The 25195-nt window shown below is 36.7% G+C and overlaps 1 protein-coding gene and 1 pseudogene across 1 annotated transcript; both read right to left on the reverse strand.

The window, feature by feature from the left end:
- Nucleotides 1-393: 393 nt before the first annotated feature.
- LOC134736323 (uncharacterized) lies at nt 394-20886 on the reverse strand. Its single transcript, XM_063637101.1, is given in 8 exon segments — nt 394-828; nt 2361-2477; nt 9786-10702; nt 10705-10882; nt 14400-14574; nt 16963-17164; nt 20582-20755; nt 20859-20886. Coding segments are annotated over 8 exon segments (2226 nt in total).
- A 2818-nt stretch (nt 20887-23704) lies between these two features.
- Nucleotides 23705-24948, reverse strand: LOC129480642 (RNA-binding protein 48-like; annotated as a pseudogene).
- Between the last annotated feature and the right edge of the window lie 247 nt (nt 24949-25195).

Consider the following 25195-nt stretch of genomic DNA (forward strand, 5'->3'; position numbering starts at 1 on the left):
GCCTGGCCACTGGAGCAGAACCACACTCTTCCCTCATTGAGCTGAGCACAGCACCTACATCTCTGTTGGACGAGCCGCAGTCACTCTCTGCCCACAAGTGGGAGCTCTTGGGCACAAGAAAGCACATACTCTGGTTTCCTCTGGTTTCCTTTGGCACCCCCCTAGGCAGGTGCCCTGAGCTCCCAGCTCTCCCTTTCCCTGGGAGCAGCATGCCCTGAGGGCTAAACTACCGGGAATCCACAGCTCCCCTTGGTCCAACAAGCTCTGTGTGGCTGCTACAATCCTAGTGGGTGCTGGGGTATGTTTGTGGGGGATCCCGTGATGTGGAGACACAAGGACTCATAGATCCAATCAGGCCTATGATGTTCTCATGTGTCTCTTACCACAGTCATCTCATGGTAAGAATCCTACAATGGGTATGCATTCAATATGGTGCCCTGTCATTGTAGCTGGGTTCTGGGCCAGTGGTGAGTGAACCTGGGCAAGCTGGTAGCCTGGTGCACTGCCCTCAAGAAGCTCCCAATTTGCTGCCCACACTAGTGATTGAGCTTGCAAGGGTAGAGGAACTCTCTGATAGTTTAGAAAGCAGTAGTACGCTGCAGGAGTGAAGGCAGCAAAAACAAAAAACAAAGCCAAAAAACCAAACAAACCCACCTGCCCTTTCATTGGAACACCAAATCCTTTGGGGATCCATCCCTGCCAGATTCTTGCTTCATTATTTTTCTGTGTGCTAGCTTCTTCTCTTGAGTTCTTCCATAGGCTCCAGCACTCTCCCTTTAATGTTCTGTTCGAGTTATGATTATTCACCTGTAACTTTGGTTCTTCTTTCTGAGGAGAAGTGGTGTTCAAGGTCTCTAGTCAGTCATATTAAAAATAAGAAAGAAAAAATATTGGCTTTTATAATTCTGTTTACACACATGATTTTAATGGAGGTAAGTCTTTATATCATATCTATATGTTGATGACTTTCAAATGTATCACCTAGCCCTGACCATTCCTTTGAACTACAGATTCACTCATATAGCCCATTTTCTACACTAAATATCCATTTAGATGGCTAATAAAAAACCAACACATCCAAACTGGAACTCTTTATACTCCTCTGATAAATCTATTACACCTCTAATCTTTTGCATTTTAGCAAATGGTGGCACCACCTGCTGCCTTGGCCAAAAGAAATCATCCTTGCTTCCTCTCCTTCTATTATAACCACATAAAATGTATCAGTAACTTCTATCATTGCTGTCTCCAAAATATGTTCCATGTGTGGCCACTTTTGTCATCTTCAAAGCTGTAGCACCCTAGTCCAAGTCACCATAATTTCTAGTTCTAAGAAAAAGTTTTAATGATTTTGCTACTTCCACTCTTACCTTACATGTAAAATTTTGCTCAAGGCAGTCAAATGGATAAAAATCCACGTGTCTAAGCACATAAAAATCCATTTGACTCCCTTGAGAAAAATTGTAGATGTAGGACAAGAGTGGAAGTGGGGGTGGAGGGACAGAAATCAGAAAACATAGCTAATGGATGCTGGGCTTAATACCTATGCGCTGGGTTGATCTGTGCAGCAAGCTACCATGGCACACGTTTACCCATGAAGAAAACCTGTACATCCTGCACTTGTACTTTGGAACTTAAAAGTTGATTTAAAAAGGAAAAAAAAAACAAACCATAAACTAGATATGTCATCCCCTTGGAGCATACACTTCTAATTAGTGGAATAACTCATTCGGAGTAAGATCCAATCAGGCCTAAGATGTTCTCATGTTTCTCTTACCACAATCATCTCATGACTTTTATTCTCACTCAGCTCAAGCTACCATTACTTTTATGCTCATCTCACAAATACTAAGTTTGTTCTCACTTCAGAATTTTGCTCTTCCTGCTCTTTGCCTGGCATTCTTGATCCAAAGATCTACATACTGTTCACTTTTCATTCCATCTAAAATTTTTCTTAAACATCTCCTTTACTAACCAACCATCTTAACAATTTCTCCCATCATTCTCTATACATTACCTTATTTTACTTTTAAACAACATATAAAACAACTAGACGTTTTATTATTTTTTATTGTTTTAAATTTGCTTTCTGCATCACAAGACTATAAGCTTCAGAGAGCAGGGACTTTGATTTTTCCATTGGATCGCTAAGAACTTAAAAAAGTGCTTATATGGCAGAAGCTCATACATCCTTGTAAAAGTAATGAATTAAATGCAAGGAGAATGTGTAGACTAATTTAAAAAATCTCACTATATCCTAACAAAAACCAAAGGGATGACTTAAACATCTATTTAGTTCTAAACTTCTAGTATTTGTTGATTGAGATTAAGTATCTGAAAAGCTTTCCTGGAAATCTCACCTCACCAGGCACTGACATATTACTACGGATGTTAGACATGTGGGATGAAACATACATACCCAGACCCTCTTTAAAAAAGGAGCTAACGTGACTGAGAATCTGAAGTATCTCTGGAGGCTGTACCCACAGTGTCCAAAAATTATGTAACCCTAATTTCTTGTTTACTGACCAAAGAGTGGGTGAAAAATATTATCTGGAACACAGGTTATTTGAACCTGAGGTTGTTAATGAAGAAAAAGGGATCCTTGCAAGTAGTGAAGATAAAATTTCCTCCCAAAGCACAATACTTCAATGCTATGTTTGTTTACTACCAGCATAATAGAAACTAGCTCTAGTTAATGAGTTAGTGTAAAATATTAAATAACTAATGGTAAATAATAGGATTTAAAAGCAGTTGATATTGGTGCAACAAAATATGATTTTGAAATCTTAGACAAGGGAAAGATATTTGAGCAAAATAGGCTAAATTTTATTCAGTGGGTCATAATTACCAGAGATGTCAACACAGAATGTAAGAATACCATTAAGAAAAACCACGTCCCAGCACTTTGGGCGGCCAAGGCGGGTGGATCACGAGGTCAGGAGATCAAGACCATCCTAGCTAACACGGTGAAACCCTGTCTCTACTAAAAAATACAAAAAATTAGCTGGGCGTGGTGGCGGGCACCTGTAGTCCCAGGTACTCAGGAGGCTAAGGCAGGAGAATGGCATGAACCTGGGAGGCGGAGCTTGCAGTGAGCTGAGATCGCACCACTGCACTCCAGCCTGGGCGACAAAGCGAGACTCCATCTGAAAAGAAAAAAGAAAAACCACATGACTTAACCATGTAGTCCATTGAGAAATGAAGCAGAGTGGCATACCCTCATACATATTTGCTAATTTTTTTATAGTCCCTATAGAGTGATAGCAGGTAGGGGCAGTCTCCTATACCAAACCATCGGATCCCAGGAAATACAATAAAAGTAAGACAGCATTTCCCTTGGTAAAACCAGGACCATTCTATCTGTATTGTGTAAGCTGCAATTATGACATATATATTGTACAATGATATTTCACTTCATTTAATCACCTCTCAGACACATTCTAACCATGGATAGGGTCAGTGGTTAAAAATTTTAGGCTTTGGGAACATTAATTTAGGATATATGAAAATATCTAGAATGGCAAAATTCACAAACAACAAAAATGCTAGAGAGATTTAGGGTACTATCTGAAGAAAAGAACATGGATGGATGAGTTGTTAGTGGTGGAACAGGACTGAGGAATCTGCAGCTGCGAATCGCCCAGTCACAATGCGTATGGTCATGGAGGGAGGTAGCTTCTTCTGAAGAACACAGAGACCCTTCAAATATTAGAGCTATCAGGTGTGAAGAAAAGTAGAAATGATGCATGAGACAGGCATTAGGTCATTGGAAAATCTATATGAAGAATAAGTGACAACTACATCTGCTTACAGCTACCCCTCAGGCAAAACCAAAGTGAAGCTAAACTTAATGAAAACAAATACAAACAGAAATGCTTCTGAAAAATTTAATGAACACTTTGATGGGACCTAGTGCGAAAGTTTGAGGTCCAAAAATAAGTGTTCAGTGTTCTCTTATTTGGGACATTGAAAAAATTAAATTTCAGCTCCTACACATACATACACACAGAAGTATAGATGTTCACTAGCAAATAAGCCACACCCATATAGATGCAGCAAAGTATTTTCATTGCTCTATTATCAAGTACAAATCGACAACCTAGAAAAACCACCATTTGAAGAAAGGAAGAACTTAAAAGAAAATGTTCAAGATAAACAAATAGAACAGACATGACCCAGAGAAACTAGATATTAAGGAGAGAAAAGACTATTCTATCCCATTATACTATCATAAGAATAGTCATTTAATAATCATTTTAAAGTTTATATAGAAACGCAAAAGACTCAGGACAGTTAACACATAATTGTAGCAGAAAAGAGTCAGAGGATTAATATTGCCTGACTTCAAGATTTACCATAAAGCTGTAGCAATCAAGACAGAGTGGCATTGGTAAAACAACAGACAAATGTATCAGGTGAAATGTATAAAGATCTCAGAAATATACTAACGAAAATATAATCAAGCAAAATTTGATAATAATGTAAAAACGATCAATGGAAAAAGGACAGTGTTTTTAAACAACTGCTGAAACAACTGGACATTTAGATGCAAAAAAAAATGAATCTAGATACAGCATTACACCTTTCAAATATATTAGCTCAAAAGATGACATACCTACATCTAAAATGTAAAACCATATAATTTGTAAGAGATAATATAGTAGAAAATGATAAGATAACTACTCTAAAATTTAAAAGTTCTGTCCTGCAAAAGATGCTGCCAAGGGAATGAAAACCCAAGTCAAAGATTGGGAGAAAATATTGGAAAAAAGCATATCTGATTAAGAGTTGTGTCTGAAATATACAGGGAACTCTTAAAACTCAACAATAAAATGAAAAACCCAATTTAAAAATGGGCAAATGATCTAGACACCTTAAGAAAGGAGATAAACAGATGGCAAATATTTAACATCTTCTATCATTAAAGAATTGCAAATTAAAACAATATGAGATATGCCTACGCACCTACTAGAATAGCTAAAATCTAAAATACTGAAAATAACAAATGCTGAGGAGCATGTAAAGCACCGGGGATTTTCCTGAATTGCTGGTGGGAATGCAAAACGGTACAATCACTCTGGGAAGTGGTTTCTCAGTTTCTTATGAAACTAAACATGCTTTTGTCATATAATCCAGCAATTGTGCTCCTTGACATTTACCCAAAGGAGTTGAAAACTTAGGTCTACACAAAACCTGCACATGGATGTTGACTGTTGATTACCACTTATTTGGAAGCAGCCAAGATGTCTTTCTGTAAGTGAATGAATAAACAAATTATGGTACATTTATAAAGTGGAATTGTATTCAGGGATAAAACAAAATGAACTACTGAACCACAAAAGGACATAGAGGAAGCTTAAATGCATCCTGGAAAGTGGAAGAAGGCAATGTGAAGAGGCTCCCCACTGTATGATCACAACCAATGTTCTAGAAAACATGGTTTTCTAAAAATGGGAAACCAGAGAGACAGTGAAAAGATTAAGGATTGCTAGGGATTCAGGAAGAGGTGGAGAAGGGGTGAAGAGGTGGAGTATAGGGCATTTTGGGGTAACCAAAACTATTTGATATGATATTCTAACGGTGGATACATGGAATTATGCATTTGTCAAAACCCATGCAACCATACAACAAAAAGAGTGAAGCCCAATGTAAACTGTGAACTTTAATTAATAATAATATATCAAGGTTGGTTTATCGGTTGTAGCAGATGTGCTACATTCATGCAATACATTAATGATAACGAGGGAAACTGTGTGTGGGGGGGTGGAGGCAATTATTGAGCAGCTCTTTGTGCTTTCTATGCATTTTATCTGGAAATTTAAACTGCTCTGAAAATAAACCCTACTAAAAAAAGATACTGAAATCCATGCCTTACTGCCTTTAATTGCATATGCCATGGGGACAATTTCAAGACAATCTGGGTGTTTTTAAACTACTCAATGGGAGACATACGGACTTAAGAGTAATAGATTAATGAGTGTTTTATATATCCCATATCATTCCAAATTGAAAATGTACTGTGGGAAAGGTGTGAAGAAGACTTGCAGAAGCTTCTCCAATTTCATGGTGAATTGGCATAAAGTATTCTGGACTTCACATCAATACCTTTATATTGTCAGCTTGTCCAAGAACTGGATATATTCTACATTTCTGTTCTCCCTAAAACAATGTCTGCCACTTACTTTACAATAAATTTAACTGATGAACACTCTTAAGTTTCTGAGAAGCCTGTGGCTTTCATTTTCTAGTATTTCTCTTCCTAAATTATATCCAAACACTGGAGAAAGAGAAAAAATAAAGTCTTATAATTAGTTCCCTGCTTCTAGGTTTTCTTTGACCTTCCCTCAAACTGAAAAAGAAAAAAAAGAGAAGCAGATATGTAGGATATGTTTTTACTGCAACTATAAAACCATTAATGAAGTTTTCATCAAGTTAAAGCAGATAATTTTTAATTTAATTCTTGAAAATGTTTGAAACATCTTTTTTCTCTTAAAATTCCTCTCTGCAGCATGTTTAAACATTTTATATTTGTTTGTTGTGTGTGTGTGTGTGTGTGTGTGTGTGTGTGTATGTTTCATACAATGCTTGATCAACGAGTAGGTTTTCAATTCAGTTCTAGTGAAAGTTAGCCACCTGCAACTCTTGGAAACCGCCAAAGTGACAATCAGAGTTCTTTAGGATATGTTTTAAGAAAAAGCCTGATATGTTCTCATGAACATACAAAAATTAGTACAGAGTTCAAGTTTGAACTGATAACATTTAAAAAGATTGTTATATATTCTGTGAGTCCTTGACCGTTCATGTTGTCTGATCGATTTTCTTTATTATTATTATTATTATACTTTAAGTTTTAGGGTACATGTGTACAATGTGCAGGTTTGTTACATATGTATACATGTGACATGTTGGTGTACTGCACCCATTAACTCGTCATTTAGCATTAGGTATATCTCCTAATTCTATCCCTCCCCTGTCCCCCTACCCCACAAAAGTCCCCAGTGTGTGATGTTCCCCTTCCTGTGTCCATGTGTTCTCATTGTTCAGTTCCCACCTATGAGTGAGAACATGCGGTGTTTGGTTTTTTGTCCTTGCGATAGTTTGCTGAGAATGATGATTTCCAGTTTCACCCATGTCCCTACGAAGGACGTGAACTCATCATTTTTTATGGCTGCATAGTATTCCATGGTGTATATGTGCCACATTTTCCTAATCTAGTCTATTGTTGTTGGACATTTGGGATGGTTCCAAGTCTTTGCTATTGTGAATAGTACTGCAATAAACATACGTGTGCATGTGTCTTTATAGCAGCATGATTTATAGTCCTTTGGGTATATACCCAGTAATGGGATGGCTGGGTCAAATGGTATTTCTAGTTCTAGATCCCTGAGGATTCGCCACACTGACTTCCACAATGGGTGAACTAGTTTACAGTCCCACCAACAGTGTCAAAGTGTTCCTATTCTGCCACATCCTCTCCAGCACCTGTTGTTTCCTGACTTTTTAAATGATGGCCATTCTAACTGGTGTGAGATGTTATCTCATTGTGGTTTTGATTTGCATTTCTCTGATGGCCAGTGATGATGAGCATTTTTTCATGTGTTTCTTGGATGCATAAATGTCTTCTTTTGAGAAGTGTCTGTTCATATCCTTCACCCACATTTTGCTGGGGTTGTTTGATTTTTTCTTGTAAATTTCCTTGAGTTCATTGTAGATTCTGGATATTAGCCCTTTGTCAGATGAGTACGTTGCAAAAATTTTCTCCCGTTCTGTAGGTTGCCTGTTCACTCTGATGGTAGTTTCTTTTGCTGTGCAGAAGCTCTTTAGTTTAATTAGATCCCATTTGTCAATTTTGGCTTTTGTTGCCATTGCTTTTGATGATTTAGACATGAAGTGCTTGCCCATGTCTATGTCCTGAATGGTATTTCCTAGGTTTTCTTCTAGGGTTTTTATGGTTTTAGGTCTAACATGTAAGTGTTTAATCCATCTTGAATTAATTTTTGTATAAGGTGTAAGGAAGGGATCCAGTTTCAGCTTTCTACATATGGCTAGCCAGTTTTCCCAGCACCATTTGTTAAATAGGGAATCCTTTCCCCATTGCTTGTTTTTGTCAGGTTTGTCAAAGATCAGGTAGTTGTAGATATGCAGCATTATTTCTGAGGGCTCTGTTCTGTTCCATTGATCTATATCTCTGTTTTGGTACTAGTACCATGCTATTTTGGTTACTGTAGCCTTGTAGTATAGTTTGAAGTCAGGTAGTGTGATGCCCACGGATTTGTTCTTTTGGCTTAGGATTGACCTGGTGATGCGGGCTCTTTTTTGGTTACATATGAACTTTAAAGTAGTTTTTTCCAATTCTGTGAAGAAAGTCATTGGTAGCTTGATGGGGATGGCATTGAATCTATAAATTACCTTGGGCAGTATGGCCATATTCATGATATTGATTCTTTCAACCCATGAGCATGGAATGTTCTTCCATTTGTTTGTATCCTCTTTTATTTCATTGAGCAGTGGTTTGTAGTTCTCCTAGAAGAGGTCCTTCACATCCCTTGTAAATTGGATTCCTAGGTATTTTATTCTCTTTGAAGCAGTTATGAATGGGAGTTCACTCATGATTTGGCTCTCTGTTTGTCTGTTATTGGTGTATAAGAATGCTTGTGATTTTTGTACATTGATTTTGTATCCTGAGACTTTGCTGAAGTTGCTTATCAGCTTAAGGAGATTTGGGGCTGAGACAATGGAGTTTTCTAGATATACAATCATGTCATCTGCAAACAGGGACAATTTGACTTCCTCTTTTCCTAATTGAATACCCTTTATTTCTTTCTCCTGCCTGATTGCCCTGGCCAGAACTTCCAACACTATGTTGAATAGGAGTGGTGAGAGAGGGCATCCCTGTCTTGTGCCTGTTTTCAAAGGGAATGCTTCTAGTTTTTGCCCATTCAGTATGATATTGCCTGTGGGTTTGTCATAGATAGCTCTTATTATTTTGAGATACCTTCCATCAATACCTAATTTATTGAGAGTTTTTAGCATGAAGCATTGTTGAATTTTGTCAAAGGCCTTTTCTGCATCTATTGAGATAATCATGTGGTTTTTGTTTTTGGTTCTGTTTATATGCTGGATTACATTTATTGATTTGTGTATGTTGAACCAGACTTGCATCCCAGGGATGAAGCCCACTTGATCATGGTGGATAAGCTTTTTGATGTGCTGCTGGATTCGTTTTGCCAGTATTTTATTGAGGATTTTTGCATCAATGTTCATCAAGGATAGTGGTCTAAAATTCTCTTTTTTGGTTGTATCTCTGCCAGGCTTTGGTATCAGGATGATGCTGGCCTCATAAAATGAGTTAGGGAGGATTCCCTCTTATTCTATTGATTGGAATAGTTTCAGAAGGATGGTACCAGTCCCTCCTTGTCCCTCTGGTAGAATTCGGCTGTGAATCCATCTGGTCCTGGACTCTTTTTGGTTGGTAAGCTATTGATTATTGCCTGAGTTTCAGAGCCTGTTATTCGTCTATTCAGAGATTCAACTTCTTCCTGGTTTAGACTTGGGAGAGTGGATGTGTTGAGAAATTTATCCATTTCTTCTAGATTTTCTAGTTTATTTGCGTAGAGGTGTTTGTAATATTCTCTGATGGTAGTTTGCATTGCTGTGGGATCGGTGGTGATATCCCCTTTATCATTTTTTATTGCATCTATTTGATTCTTCTCTCTTTTCTTCTTTATTAGTCTTGCTAGCGGTCTATCAATTTTGTTGATCTTTTCAAAAAACCAGCTTGTGGATTCATTAATTTTTTGAAGGGGTTTTTGTTTCTCTATTTCCTTCAGTTCTGCTCTGATTTTAGTTATTTCTTGCCTTCTGCTAGCTTTTGAATGTGTTTGCTCTTGCTTTTCTAGTTCTTTTAATTGTGATGTGAGGGTGTCAATTTTGGATCTTTCCTGCTTTCTCTTGTGGGCATTTAGTGCTATAAATTTCCCCCTGCACACTGCTTTGAATGTGTCCCAGAGATTCTGGTATGTTGTGTCTTTGTTCTCGTTGGTTTCAAAGAACATCTTTATTTCTGCCTTCATTTTGTTATGTACCCAGTAGTCATTCAGGAGTAGGTTGTTCAGTTTCCACGTAGCTGAGCGGTTTTGAGTGAGTTTCTTAATCCTGAGTTCTAGTTTGATTGCACTGTGGTCTGAGAGACAATTTGTTATAATTTCTGTTCTTTTACATTTGCTGAGGAGTGCTTTACTTCCAACTATGTGGTCAATTTTGGAATAGGTGTGGTGTGGTGCTGAAAAGAATGTATATTCTGTTGATTTGGGGTGGAGAGTTCTGTAGATGTCTATTAGGTCTGCTTGGTGCAGAGCTGAGTTCAATTCCTGGGTATCCTTGTTAACTTTCTGTCTTGTTGATCTGTCTAATGTTGACAGTGGGGTGTTAAAGTCTCCCATTATTATTGTGTGGGAGTCTAAGTCTCTTTGTAGCTCACTCAGGACTTGCTTTATGAATCTGGGTGCTCCTGTATTGGGTGCATATATATTTAGGATAGTTAGCTCTTCTTGTTGAATTGATCCCTTTACCATTATGTAATGGCCTTCTTTGTCTCTTTTGATCTTTGTTGATTTGAAGTCTGTTTTATCAGAGACTAGGATTGCAACCCCTGCCTTTTTTTTTGTTTTCCACTTGCTTGGTATATCTTCCTCCATCTCTTTATTTTGAGCCTATGTGTGTCTCCGCACATTAGATGGCTTTCCTGAATACAGCACACTGATGGGTCTTGACTCCTTATCCAGTTTGCCAGTCTGTGTCTTTTAATTGGAGCATTTAGCCCATTTACATTTAAAGTTAATATTGTTATGTGTGAATTTGGTCCTGTCATTATGATGTTAGCTGGTTATTTTGCTCATTAGTTTATGCAGTTTCTTTCTAGCCTTTATGGTCTTTACAATTTGGCATGTTCTTGCAGTGGCTGGTACCGATTGTTCCTTTCCATGTTTTCATGGAAACTCAGGAGCTCTTTTAGGGCAGACCCGGTGGTGACGAAATCTCTCAGCATTTGTTTGTCTATAAAGTATTTTATTTCTCCTTCACTTATGAAGCTTAGTTTGGCTGGATATGAAATTCTGGGTTGAAAATTCTTTTCTTTAAGAATGTTGAATATTGGTCCCCACTCTCTTCTGGCTTGTAGAATTTCTGCCGAGAGATCCGCTGTTAGTCTGATGGGCTTCCCTTGTGGGTAACCTGACCTTTCTCTCTGGCCGCCCTTAACATTTTTTCCTTCATTTCAAATTTGGTGAATCTGATAATTATGTGTCTTGGAGTTGCTCTTCTCGACGAGTATCTTTGTGGCATTCTCTGTGTTTCCTGAATTTGAATGTTGGCCTGTCTTGCTAGATTGGGGAAGTTCTCCTGGATAACATCCTGCAGAGTGTTTTCCAATTTGGTTCCATTCTCCCTGTCACTTTCAGGTATACCAATCAGATGTAGATTTGGTCTTTTCTCATAGTCCCATATTTCTTGGAGGCTTTGTTCGTTTCTTTTTATTCTTTTTTCTCTAAACTTCTCTTCTCGCTTCATTTCATTCATTTCATCTGCCATTGCTGATACCCTTTCTTCCAGTTCATGGCATCAGCTACTGAGGCTACTGCATTCGTCACGTAGCTCTCATGCCTCGGTTTTCAGCTCCCTCTGGTCCTTTAAGGACTTCTCTGTATAGATTATTCTAGTTATCCATTCATCTAATTTTTTTCAAAGCTTTTAACTTCTTTGCCATTGGTTCAAATTTCCTCCTGTAGCTCGTAGTAGGTTGATTGTCTGAAGCCTTCTTCTCTCAACTGGTCAAAGTCATTCTCCATCCAGCTTTGTTCCATTGCTGGTGAGGAGCTGCATTCCTTTGGAGGAGGAGAGGGGTTCTGATTTTTAGAGTTTCCAGTTTTTCTCCTCTGTTTTTTTCCCATCTTTGTGGTTTTATCTACCTTTGGTCTTTGATGATGGTGACGTACAGATAGGTTTTTGGTGTGGATGTCCTTTCTGTTTGTTAGTTTTCCTTCTACCAGACAGGACCCTCAGCTGCAGGTCTGTTGGAGTTTGCTAGAGGTCCACTCCAGACCCTGTTTGCCTGGGTATCAGCAGTGGTAGCTGCAGAACAGCGGTGGCTGTAGAACAGCGGATTTTTCATGAACCGCGAATGCTGCTGCCTGATCGTTCCTCTGGAAGTTTTGTCTCAGAGGAATATTGGGCTGTGTGAGGTGTCAGTCTGCCCCTACTGGGGAGTGCCTCCCACTTAGGCTGCTCGGGGGTCAGGGACCCACTTGAGGAGGCAGTCTGCTCGTTCTCAGATCTCCAGCTGCATGCTGGGAGAACTACTACTCTCTTCAAAGCTGTCAGACAGGTACATTTAAGTCTGCAGAGGTTACTGCTGTCTTTTTGTTTGTGCCCTGCCCCCAGAGGTGGAGCCTATAGAGGCAGGCAGGCCTCCTTGAGCTGTGGTGGGCTCCACCCAGTTCGAGCTTCCTGGCTGCTTTGTTTACCTAAACAAGCCTGGGCAATGGCAGGCGCCCCTCCCCCAGCCTCGCTGCTGCCTTGCAGTTTGATCTCAGACTGCTATGCTAGCAATAGTGAGACTCCGTGGGCGTAGGACCCTCAGAGCCAGGTGCCGTTTTTTAAGCCCGTTGGAAAAGTGCAGTATAAGGGTGGGAGTGACCCGGTTTTCCAGGTGCCCTCTGTCACCCCTTTCTTTGACTAGGAAAGGGAATTCCCTGACCCCTTGTGCTTCCCAAGTGAGGCAATGCCTCGCCCTGCTTCCGCTTAGGCACAGTTCGCTGCACCCACTGTCCTGTGCCTACTGTCTGGCACTCCCTAGTGAGATGAACCTGGTACCTCAGATGGAAATGCAGAAATCACCCGTCTTCTGCGTCGCTCACGCTGGGAGCTGAAGACCAGAGCTGTTTCTATTAGGCCATCTTGGCTCCACTGGCTGATCAGTTTTCGTTACAGGGCTGTATTGTATTCATACAAACAAATAGTAATTGTAAGAGGAGTTTGCTCATGACGTTAGATACATTTTTTCATTATATTACTAGACATTAACTTGTGATAACGTGAGACTGTACTGAGGTATAAAATATCAGTGTTCATATCAGTCTATGAAAGGTTAGTAGGTAGTAGTGTTCATATAGAAAAAAAGCCAAGGATTAATGAAATGTCATTTAGTATACGGCAAATGAAATAGTCATGCTAGCCATAGATATCTGCAATAAAGAAATTTATTGCACAATTTGTTGCCAATCTATCTCATTCTTACTAATGTGCTAATATGCCTCTGTTTTTTTTATAATATTAATAGCTGACTTCTCCATTCATGCATGATTTTCTAAACCAACTTTATTTAATATATAGCTGGATATGCTTTCCTAACATTTTTTCTTTTGGCCAAATTTCTCCATATCTGAGACAGACATGACCCATATCATGTGTATCTAACTACTGATACAATTTTTATAATATTCTTCCTAAAGAGAAGGTCAATTTGGCAACACATTATTGCATTTGTTTGAAATAAGTTTTTCAGGCCGGGTGCAGTGGCTTATGCCTATAATCCCAGCACTTTGGGAGGCCGAGGCGGGCGGATCACAAGGTCAGGAGATTGAGACCATCCTGGATAACATGGTGAAACTGCATCTCTATGAAAAATACTAAAAATTAGCCGGGCATTGTGGCGGGCGCCTGTAGTCCCAGCTACTCTGGAGGCTGAGGCAGGAGAATGGCGTGAACCCGGGAGGTGGAGCTTGCAGTGAGCCGAGATTGCGTCACTGCACTCCACCCTGGGCGACAGAGCAAGACTCCGTCCAAAAAAAAAAAAAAAAAGAAATGTTTTTATTTTTACATTATTGTATATGACAGGTTTTCATTGACCTAGAAAAGTTGTGTTGTTTTCACTGTTATGTATTTCCCATGGCATTCGGAAAGGTTAAAAAAATAGACAAAAGGTCTTCAGGGGAAACACATACACACGCAAAAACACAAATAAACACTAAATGATAGTGCCAAATCCTGAATACTTGTATTTTTTCAAGAAAAAAAATGTTATTTTATGTTTATGCTAGTAGGAAGTGTGGTATGAGGGTTATGCCAAAGAGAATTTGTGAAAATTATCAGAGAAATTGTTGGTGATTTTGGTCACAATACACGTAGTATTTACCCAAAGCTTGTTTCTCGGGATCTCCAAGTACTTTGCAGAATAGATTTTACTAATCTTATAACACTCTTTTTAATAAGGGGATATTTGAGTGAAGATATAAAGGAAGAATGCAAGTTGCTTAGCAAATCAGAAGAGTAAGGAGGAGAATCCAGTCTTTCCAGATTTTAGTTCAGTGTTACATATACTCCAAGTGACCCATCATTACAGTACAGCTGTGTCCCTGGCTATACCACGTGCATGGGAACAGTTTGCCACACGCTTTGGAATTCTTCAAAAGATTGCACCAAGCATTAATATTGCCAAACACCCCAGGCATTGGCAAATGCTCCTTCCATTTGCTCCCCCATATGTGATATTGTTTGTGTCTTTTATGCTTAAAACTGAAAAAAAAATCCGTTGTTTATGGGATTTTGTAGTGTGTGTGCATGATTTTAAGAAAAGTATTTTGCATTTTGGTACTTAGAACAGTCTGTAAATATCCAAATAGATATAAAAATTATGAAGTTTACAAAAAAAGTGTTCCAAACATCACAGCCACTATTCAAAGGGAATCAAATTTACAGTATTACAATGCAGAGCATCTCCTACCTCCCCACGCACTGTGTTTCTTCAAGAGTCTAGGAATGCTTAAGTAGGACATGAAAAAAGAAACATAACAAATTGAAATTATTAGATTAGTGTCTTTAACAAGGACTAAGGAACAGCTGATTCATTCATGCACTGAACTGTTTTTAAGTCCTAAGATGCACAATATACTATGGGAATTAGTAATTCAATTTTCAGATCTTATGCACTTTACGAAATAGAATTAGTGAAACAGCACTATTTGTTTTTTTAAATTAATCAGATTCATAAACATTTAAAAACTTAACAGTTTGAGAATTATAGGTCAGGTATTTTATACAGTGATCCTCAATTGTAATTTTCTGATATTTTTCTCATGATTATGATGGGTTTTTGGGAAAGGGAGTCTACAGAGGTAAAGTGCCATCTTCATCATATCATATGAAGAGTACACTATCAATATAATGTATCACCGTTTACATAATTAACTGATCACATAGTCTGGGGTAGCATCTGTCAAATTTATCCATTGTAAAGTTACTCTTTTGCTTTCTCCCTTTTCATAATACTTTTTGAAAGAAGGTGTCTATGCACAACCCATGCTGGAGGGGTAAGGAGTTATACTCCCCCTACCTGAGGTCAACTTATCTACATAAAGTATTTGGAATTTTTCTGTATAGGAGATTTGACTATTCATCTCTATTTATTGTTTATTCAATCATTTATTTACATCAGTGTGGACTCATGACAAGGAAAGTCCGAACAATTCTTACAGCCAAGAGAAGCCTAAGGAATAAAATGACCAAATGCCTTGTAGTATTCTAGACTAGAAAGAGCAAATTAGAAAAGAAAAAAAAAAAGCTAAGGAAATGTTACAAAGAGGACTTTAGGTAATAAGAATGTATTAATATTGGTTCATTAATTGTAAAAAATGGACAATACTAATGTAAGAAGTTAAAATTAGAAAAAACTGGGTGTGGGGTATATGGTAAATCTCTGCACTATCTTTGTAATACTTCTGTAAACCTAAAACCATTGTAAGATAAATGCTTAGTAACTTAAAAATACCTTCTACACACAAAAAATATTGATGCATTCAGGAAATGTCAGGGTTTTAGAACTAAAGTCATAAAGTTTTAGTGTGAGTATAAATTGCCATGATCTGTCAGTAATTATCAAAATATCAGTATGCATGTCAACTTTGGTGGATCAAATTCACTTCTAAGGATCTATTTAGTAGTAATAAAAGAAATATTTGAATGTATCATTGAAGCTTTGTTTGTAATAATAACAAAACAAAATAAGATAATTTAAAATAACCTACCAAAATATTCAGTTGAGTATTGATTGAGGTCATTGTGATACTTCTTCATAGGGTAGCCATTAAAAAGAAGGAAAATTCTCTACATGTATTTGCTGTCTGGAAATAGAACTACAATATAATAAAAAATATATACTGTATTTTAAAACAGTAAGACAAATAAGATATTACATATGCATGGAATCATACATACAAAAATGCTAATGATGGTTACTTTAGGCAGAGTAAGACAGGAGTGGAGAATGTTGACTTTTACATTACCTTTTGCTAGTTCGAACTGGTACAGCTTTCCTTTATTAATTTTGTAATAAAATATAACTTTTTTGTTCGTAACAAAGGATAAAAGTATTTATGTATATATTTTATAGTAGTTATATTATAATGTATTAATATGCAATTAATTAGCCAAGCACAGTTCAAGTTATCATAATTTAATTAATAGGAAATTATAAATCTGGTGCCCCTATATAAATTTAAGAGAATTAGATGTCACTGAGTCATTAACTTTTTAATGTATTGAATAATTCTCTAATATGTGCCTCCTGCACTCCTGTTATTGATTTCTTGGCCTATGATTGACAGGTGAATAGAATATTATCCATATTTTCAAGTCTCATTGTGTAGTTGGTGACATAAACAAATGGCTGACTTATTAATAAAGAAATGTAATAAATGCCCCACTTTAAAGGCTTTGTAAGTAATATTTCATTTTTACGATGAAGTATTAAAAATGAGGTGGGCTGACAGAAAACCATGAGACGATTGGTATAGTGGAAACAAATATGGAAATATGTTAAAAGAGATATTTCTGTAAAGCCGGGAAGGGGTCACATCACAGAAATTGTAATATGCTGTCTTGGATGGCCATCGAGTTTTATCTTACATGCCAGCTGCTTTCAGTTGATTCCACGGTTTGCTGCAGAAAGCCACAGAGTGGTAGGCAGAGCATGTGCTCAGTGGAGACTGTGGCAAATGCTTGTTGATAGCTATCAAAGGTGCCCATTGGGTAGGAGCAACAGGTCTGCCAAGTATTTGCCTAGGATTCAGAGGTTTTGCAATGTAGTTCTGACTTTCATCCCTTAGTGCTGTTTAGCAAGCTGTTAAAGATTTTAATTATCACTTGAATAGTGAATACAAGAGTGTTATTTTTCTTGTTAAAGAAATGCATAAGAAGTAATTAAAAATAACAATTATGAATAACATAATGGACCTTATAGAAATGTAGATACATGTATTAACAATTTTTTTCAATTTGATTGAAAGCAAGTCAGATCGGCCGGGCGCGGTGGCTCACGCTTGTAATCCCAGCACTTTGGGAGGCCGAGGCGGGCGGATCACGAGGTCAGGAGATCGAGACCACGGTGAAACCCCGTCTCTACTAAAAATACAAAAAAAAAAAAAAATTAGCCGGGCGTGGTGGCGGGCGCCTGTAGTCCCAGCTACTCGGAGAGGCTGAGGCAGGAGAATGGCGTGAACCCGGGAGGCGGAGCTTGCAGTGAGCCGAGATTGCGCCACTGCACTCCAGCCTGGGCGACAGAGCAAGACTCTGTCTCAAAAAAAAAAAAAAAAAAAGAAAGCAAGTCAGATCATTAAATAAAATTGGATACTAAGCTCAACAGTTTAAGCCACAAATACTTCAAAATATAGATTACAAAATAACGAAAAAATTCAAATAGGGCGATTAGTTAATCAGGCCTGTATTCATCAGAGAAGTAACCATCAATAAAGACTGGACAGAAATGTTTAGCCATGCAGTATTTAGAATATACAATGAATAATGAGATGTTTTGTTGCATTAATTTGATCAATATTAATTCACTGGGAACATTTTATGGTTCTGGAATGAAAGCAACTGGTGTCTATAAAGTCTATTATAGTGAGTGCTAAGAATTAGACCTCTAGTGCATAATTAGGAATGATCTGATTATTAGTATGAGTATTAGAAGGTGTAAAAGATATTAGGAGATAGAACATGCAATTAAAATTGTCTAAAAATAAATCCTTTGTTATCTAAAAACAAACTGACAAGAATAGAAACAATCTTTGTCTGTTAATATGGATAAGGATGGCTACGCATATGTTAATACATACACAGACACTTTCCTCTTTATGAAAGAGAAACAACTTTGGAAAAATGAAAGAGTACCAAAGAGATTTTTTGGTACGTTGTTCAGGGGTGAGTATGCACTCAGCCTCATATTCTTAAGTAAGATTGTAAAATGTGACAATTGATAATCGTGAGGCACTTTAAGACCACGGCTCCAAAGGGAATTAAAAAAACAGCTACAATTTGAAAAACCAGCCAGCTGCAATTACTGGAGTATGCTTTCTCAAGTAGAAGAAAATCCAACTGTGATTTTAAATATTTTAATAAAAGTATTTTAAGTTACAAGTGGTTAATCCAAATACCTAATTCTTGGAATAATTTATATAATCCAAGTCCTTCTGAATTTTTAATTGTAGACTTCATTAAATGTTACTAAAATATTGACACTGTTTCTCCTCAGTTACAAAAAAAGACTCATTTTCTAATCAAACTGTTAGAAACAAAATATTTTTATATTTATGGGAATTAACCAATTGTCAAGCTATTTTATGATTAATAATGAAATAAAATGTAGAAGAGCTCATTTATATTAATGTATACTCTGAAAGCAAAATAAATCTATAAAAAATTGAATAAAAAAGGAGAATCAACATTACCAAGTATACAAAAGAATTATGTAAACATTTATATTAACATATTTTCACAATGCCCTTGGTTAGAGTGTCGGTTAATATATATTTAAAAGAATAATGAAAACTACAGAAAAATAATTACAGATGTATATTTTGCTTGCTGACTTTCTGAACACACCATAAAATATTCATGAATAAAAATGGTAGAAGAATAGTAACTTGTCTGTTCACATGAACGTGTCTCTTTTAGCTCTTAAATAATATGACCTAATGATAGGAATAACATCACAACATAAAATAAAAGTCAAGTTATTTTATGTTCTTGAGCTATTTTTCCATTAATTTAGTATTTTTTAAATAAAATATCTCAATTAGCAGTCATTTTAGTGATAGCTGATAGATTGACAAATAGATATATTATTATTTTATTCTCAGTATTTTTACAGTTATGCTTTATCTCCAAATGTCAGGGAACCTCTATGCCCTCTAGTTTCTCAAATTTCAGGATTGGAGATGATACTAGCATATGAATTTCCCTTTTAGAGGAATTCCTCTGCAGACCTTTCCAAACCCATTGTTTTTATCAATCATCTCTCTTTAGTCTCACAGAGGCTTAAGGTCACAGTCATTCAGAATTGGTTTTTGCCCAGAGGGTAAAGGGTCTAACATTACTTTGAATTTAGAGGACAAATTGACTGGATTTGTTAGTTTGAGACTTAACTTTGAGACTCAGGTAATTTGTCAATTACCTTTGAGACTGTATCTCAAGGTAATTCCACGTAGCTGCTGTTGTGCTTTCGTTTGGCATAATAGGAGGTGCAGGGATTTTCCTTGTTGATGAGTGTTTGTATTTTTTTTTTTTTTTTATTATACTTTAGGGTTTTAGGGTACATGTGCACAATGTGCAGGTTTGTTACATATGTATCCATGTGCCATGTTGATTTCCTGCACCCATTAATTCGTCATTTAGCATTAGGTGTATCTCCTAATGCTGTCCCTCCCCCCTCCCCCCACCCCACAACAGTCCCCGGAGCGTGATGTTCCCCTTCCTGTGTCCATGAGTTCTCATTGTTCAATTCCCACCTATGAGTGAGAACATGCGGTGTTTGGTTTTTTGGCCTTGCGAGTGTTTGTATTATCTTATTGTATCACATCTTACTTTGTACGCTGCTATTTACCTTGTTAAATTTTATCTAATTTGATTGCTGATATTCTACTCAGACTTTTGTTTTTTCAGTTGCCTTGGAGCTGACAGGCTACATAACCCAATGCCACTTTCTCCTGAGTGGATCAGTGATCAGAACATACTCATAGGAAACCTAACAAAACCTTAGGGTATTTCATGGACAAATTAGCTAGGCTTTTATTGTTTTGTTTGGTTTGCTTGTTATAATCCTGGAAAATGTTGAACAATGCTGCCTTAGCATCATAAGCGTACATTTAATTTTGAGTTTATAAAAATGTCAATCATCAAGACATTCAATTTTTCCTATATTTATTCCTAGTAAAAATGCACACCTTTAGAAGAAGAGTGGGTAAAATATATTGGAGAGTAGAATATACAAAGATATATTTTTGCCTGTGTTAGCAAACATGAAAGCAGGACTGTAAGAAAATGGAAATGAAATAAGAATTTGGAAAAACAATGTAGCACTAATTAGTGAGTTCAATATGCACAGATAGAGAGAATGGAATGGGAAAAATGGACAGGATGGCCTTAATTGTGCTTTGTTTAGCTTAGCCATTTGGTTAGCCAGAGCTTTTACAACCAGCTCTTTTATAGCTATGACATCTTTATGCAGCTGTCCTTTTCTTTTTCTGACTTGGCTGCTTTTGTGCACATTTCAAATGTTTTTGATCAAATGTGTATACAGTCCAATGTGTTTTCCCTGAAAGCACTGTCCCTTGACTAGGGACAGCCTTAGAGTAGCTTTCATCAAGAATAAAGGTATGGGAAGGGGGTGGGAGGATGATAGGAGGCAGGATGCTGGCCGTGTCTTACGGTTTGAAAGAGATTAGAAGGGAAGTGACATGACTATTGAAAGCCTGTCAGCTGGTCCAGAAAAGTGCCTCTACATAGGAGACAGATCCATAAAATACCAAAGATTTCATGTGTAGCATTGGTCATAATGGCTACTCCTTTTTTCCCCACTTGGATGGAGTAAAAAGTGAAGTTCCTGGACAAGCTCTGTGCCCCTGTCTCTTTCAATGTTGGCAGTGACCTGCACAGATAGGATTTCACATTCACACATAGAGACAGGCTGTCTCCCCTGTGATCCTAATACTTCATGGTTATCATCTAATACCCTCTGCCTCTCCGACAACATAAATCTTTTTTCTTTTAAAAAATTAAAATAAAAGAGGCTGAGCTAGTGAGGATAGAATATATTACCTCATTCTATTTGAGGCCCTGTGGCAACTCAAGATTAACTAAACCACTGAATAATCTCATTTAGAAAAACAGGAATGCAGCTCAAATTGGATCATTCTGTTTTGTTTTTTTTTCCACCACAGAAGAGATAGGAACAAAATACATTGAAAGAACATACAAATAGCATTAATTGGAACAGTCACTGTTAAAACAATCTCACCAGACTATTCCAAGAACACTTTTGGTCAACTTCGGACTTTTGAATTAAGAATAAAAGGAATTTGATTTGTGAATTTGGATTTTCCACATCATCCCTATAAATAATATTATGTATACACATGATAAAAATTTATAATGTACTCATAGTGCTTATATTTGATAATTATATATATGTACAACATGACAAAGGTAAAGAATAATAAAGACAATTGTGCTTATATTTGATAATTATATATATGTACAACATGACAAAGGTAAAGAATAATAAAGAATTAAAACATAATTTCTTATAAATATCACAATAATCTATCTTCATATCAATAAATCAATTGGTTACACACAGTGTATTCGTAATGAAAAAATACAGCCTTTCTAGTTCAGTGGGATATATAAGGTATCATATGCGATAACATACATAGATTCAAGGTATTGGATTATTCATTATTTTTCTATGTTTAAAAATGTACATTGCCAGGCTATTCTTAAATACACTGGCATTCATCTCGGGAGTTTATGCTAGCAATTTATAGATAAAAGCTGTCGCCAGTTGCTCTAGAGTTACTCTGTTGAATATAGGGTCAAATATAGGAAATTTATAAAAGACAAAAATTGCCTTCTTATTGGACACACATATTCCTGGGTCTTTGCAGGAGAAATTTGCCAATAGTTTTCTAAATAAATATATATTTAAAATAAATTTTCCATTGCATTGTAAGAAATGCTACAGTTCGTCAAGCTTTCCCATTCTGCCTTTTACTTGGGCATTAAGTTACAAGGAATATGTCACGTGCTTTTTATCTACTTGTCTTTATGTCTGATCTATCTACCTGTCTTCTATCTTTCTCTCTATCCATCATCTATCTCTCATATATCCATCTACCTACCATATCTCCCTCTTCTCTCTTTCCGCTCTTTTCATCTATCCACCTACCTACCTACCAATATATTTATTAATCTATCTCTCATTCATTTGCATACCTACTTAAATATTTATCTATCACTTTATTTTTTTCTCAAGATGAAATGTTGGATTAATCATAATCCCAAATTCTAGAACACTGTTATTAAGTGTTTATGCAGGGCACCTCTCTTGTTCAGCCTTTCTTCAATCCATCCTGTTTTCTTTCCTGCATTTCTTATTGTTTAACCTCTCTCCACTTATATTTTTCTCCCAACCGAAGTAATAATTCTGAAACATTGGATATCTATAATTTATTTGCATGTGATTTTCTTTTATGTGCATATAACTTTAATTTACACAAATGCTGTTATGTTTTAAACTATTTTTTTCCACTCAGCACCATGTTTTAAAGGTCTATTCATGTCCCGTGTTTAGAGTTGGTCTGTTTTTCACTAACTACTATGCAGTTTACATAGTGTTCGTACACTACATTTTGTCCCTTCCTTCCAATGATGAACACCTGGGTTGCATCCACATCTCTGCTACTAAAGACAGCACCATAATGAACATTTATGTGTTCTCTCTCATACTGGTGGAAGAATTGCTCTAGAATACACATCCAGAATATGACTATATCTAGTCATAACATATATCTATGTTTAATTAACTTTAATTTAATACTTTCACATTACTCTTCAGAATACCTAGGCCAATTTAAACTCCCACCAGCAATGTCTACAATTTTTCATATCCCTACTTCCCAGGCAGCACTTGCATTATATAACTTTCTCATTGTTGCCACTGTAATAATTGCAAATTAATACGTCTTTTTCATAATAACCTTCTTTTGAGTCTTCACTTCTGTGAAATAATGGTTCACAACTTTTGCTCATTTTTTCCTATTTTGATTTGCTATCATTTTATTATGGATTAGCAAGAATTATTTGTATATTCTGATATTAGACATTTGTGGTTTTAGATATTGCAAATAATTTCTGGAAATAATAAACTGGGTTCTTAACTTTGTTCATTGTGTCCTTTTGTTGACAGAAAGCCTATATTAGATGCTATAGAATCTATAAGCCATTTATCTTTGTTAACATTTATTAACCTCTGTTAACTTTATTATTATTATTTTATTATGTTTTCTCCTGGTTGCCTATCTTGATTTATATTGTAAAGTTTCCATACTTGCTTTAATTAATTTACATATAATTACAGTACATGAGAGGTAACGTTATAATGATAAGAATAGTTTCTGCAACATTAAGTATGGATCAAAAAAAGAAGAAATGACTTTAGACAAGTAGCTTGAATAAAATTACAAAGAGGAGTGCATTTAAAAATACCAGCAGTAAAATCTCTTGAATAATTAAAATGACAGGCTAAAAACAAAATTTTTTTTTTTTTTAGAAAATACTAATTTGCTGCTGGCACTCTATATTCTTCTTTGTTTTAATGGATGACTTGTATGTACCTCTGCCAGCTTGTCCCCTGGAGGCTTTGGCAGATGAAATTACCTGTTTAAGTTTATTCCGAATTAAATTTGCTGTTGTATTCAATGAGTCATCGTGCATATCCACTTTAGATACCTCTGGTAACAGAGGTCCAGTCATAACCTCATTACTACTTGAGTTTGTTTCAAGAAAAGTTCCAAGTTTACAATCATCTTCTCTTCTTCTTTGGCGCTCCTGCAGTTGTGTTGTCCTAGGCATAAATCTATCAACTGCCTCTGAAAGAGTAATAATAGCCTTTTGTGCACCAGGGTAGGCCACTGAGTTTTTAAAAGTGTTTGTGTTTTCTGCAAAGAATCATTGTGGTTATAATGCCCCATTGTTTTACCATGGTTTCTACCATCCTTAGAAGAGTCTGATGTTCTGTCTACATGCCCCCCAGATGAACACATACATTTTGAGAAGAAATAACATAAAGGCAATTCACAAGAATATGGAAGATAAGGATTTGAGTTCCCTGCAGAAGTGTTCACAGCAGCTGTACAAAATTCAGACATCTCTGAGTGGAAGTCTTGTCTAAAATTCTCTGTGTCTTTATGCTCTGTAACCAATTTCTTTGTCTCATAATGGTCTTTACATCACAATTTAAATGGTGAGGGAAAGGAAAACAGAAGTGGCTTATTTATTGTTTTCATCATTCAGAATCATATAATTGAAAAAATCACTTAAAAGTGTTAACAAATTCTACTCCAAAAATTTATTCCTTGATAAGGGAATATATTCACATGGCTTAAAACCTTTATTTTCGGTAGTTCTTACTACATATGCCTTCTGCACTTCCGTTTTTTTTCTAGTTTCTTCAACTGTTTCAAATTCTGGAGCATAGCACACATGAAGCAATCCACCGAGGAAGCTCTGTTCATCTATTTTTCTCTTGGCTGTCCTTGCACTTTGGAAGTTTATAAATTTAATAAGATAGACTTCAGTAAAGTCTTCTGCCGGGTATTCATCTAGAACATTGTACTGTTCAGTTGCACCATACAAAGCGAATCGCTCAACTATTTCCTTCATGGCTCCTACAGCAGGAACTCCTTGTATTAATAAGTACTGAGATTCCAAATTGATTGTATATACCTTGACAGCACGAGGCCGTCGTCCGTCCCGATATTTGGCCTACGTGTTGCATACCGCCCTCCGGACATGGTGGTCAGATAAACTCCCTAGCTCCCCGCTGCTCGACGCCATCTTGCCTGCTTTGATCCTGCCTCTGTTAACCTTATAGACTTATCTTTCACAATGAGAGCTTTTTTTGAAGTGTACCTTTTTGAATGGCATAAGATAGAAATCCAGTTTTATTTTCTCCATAAAGTGAGCCAGTATTCATACATCATCAACTAAATATTCAGTTTTTGGCACACTGATCCATGTACTATTTAAATACATGATCTTCTTTTCAGAAAACAAGCGAGCTAGAAGGCAATGAGGTGACATT

The sequence above is a fragment of the Symphalangus syndactylus genome, chromosome 4 (assembly GCF_028878055.3).
Source record: "Symphalangus syndactylus isolate Jambi chromosome 4, NHGRI_mSymSyn1-v2.1_pri, whole genome shotgun sequence".
NCBI lineage: Eukaryota > Metazoa > Chordata > Mammalia > Primates > Hylobatidae > Symphalangus > Symphalangus syndactylus.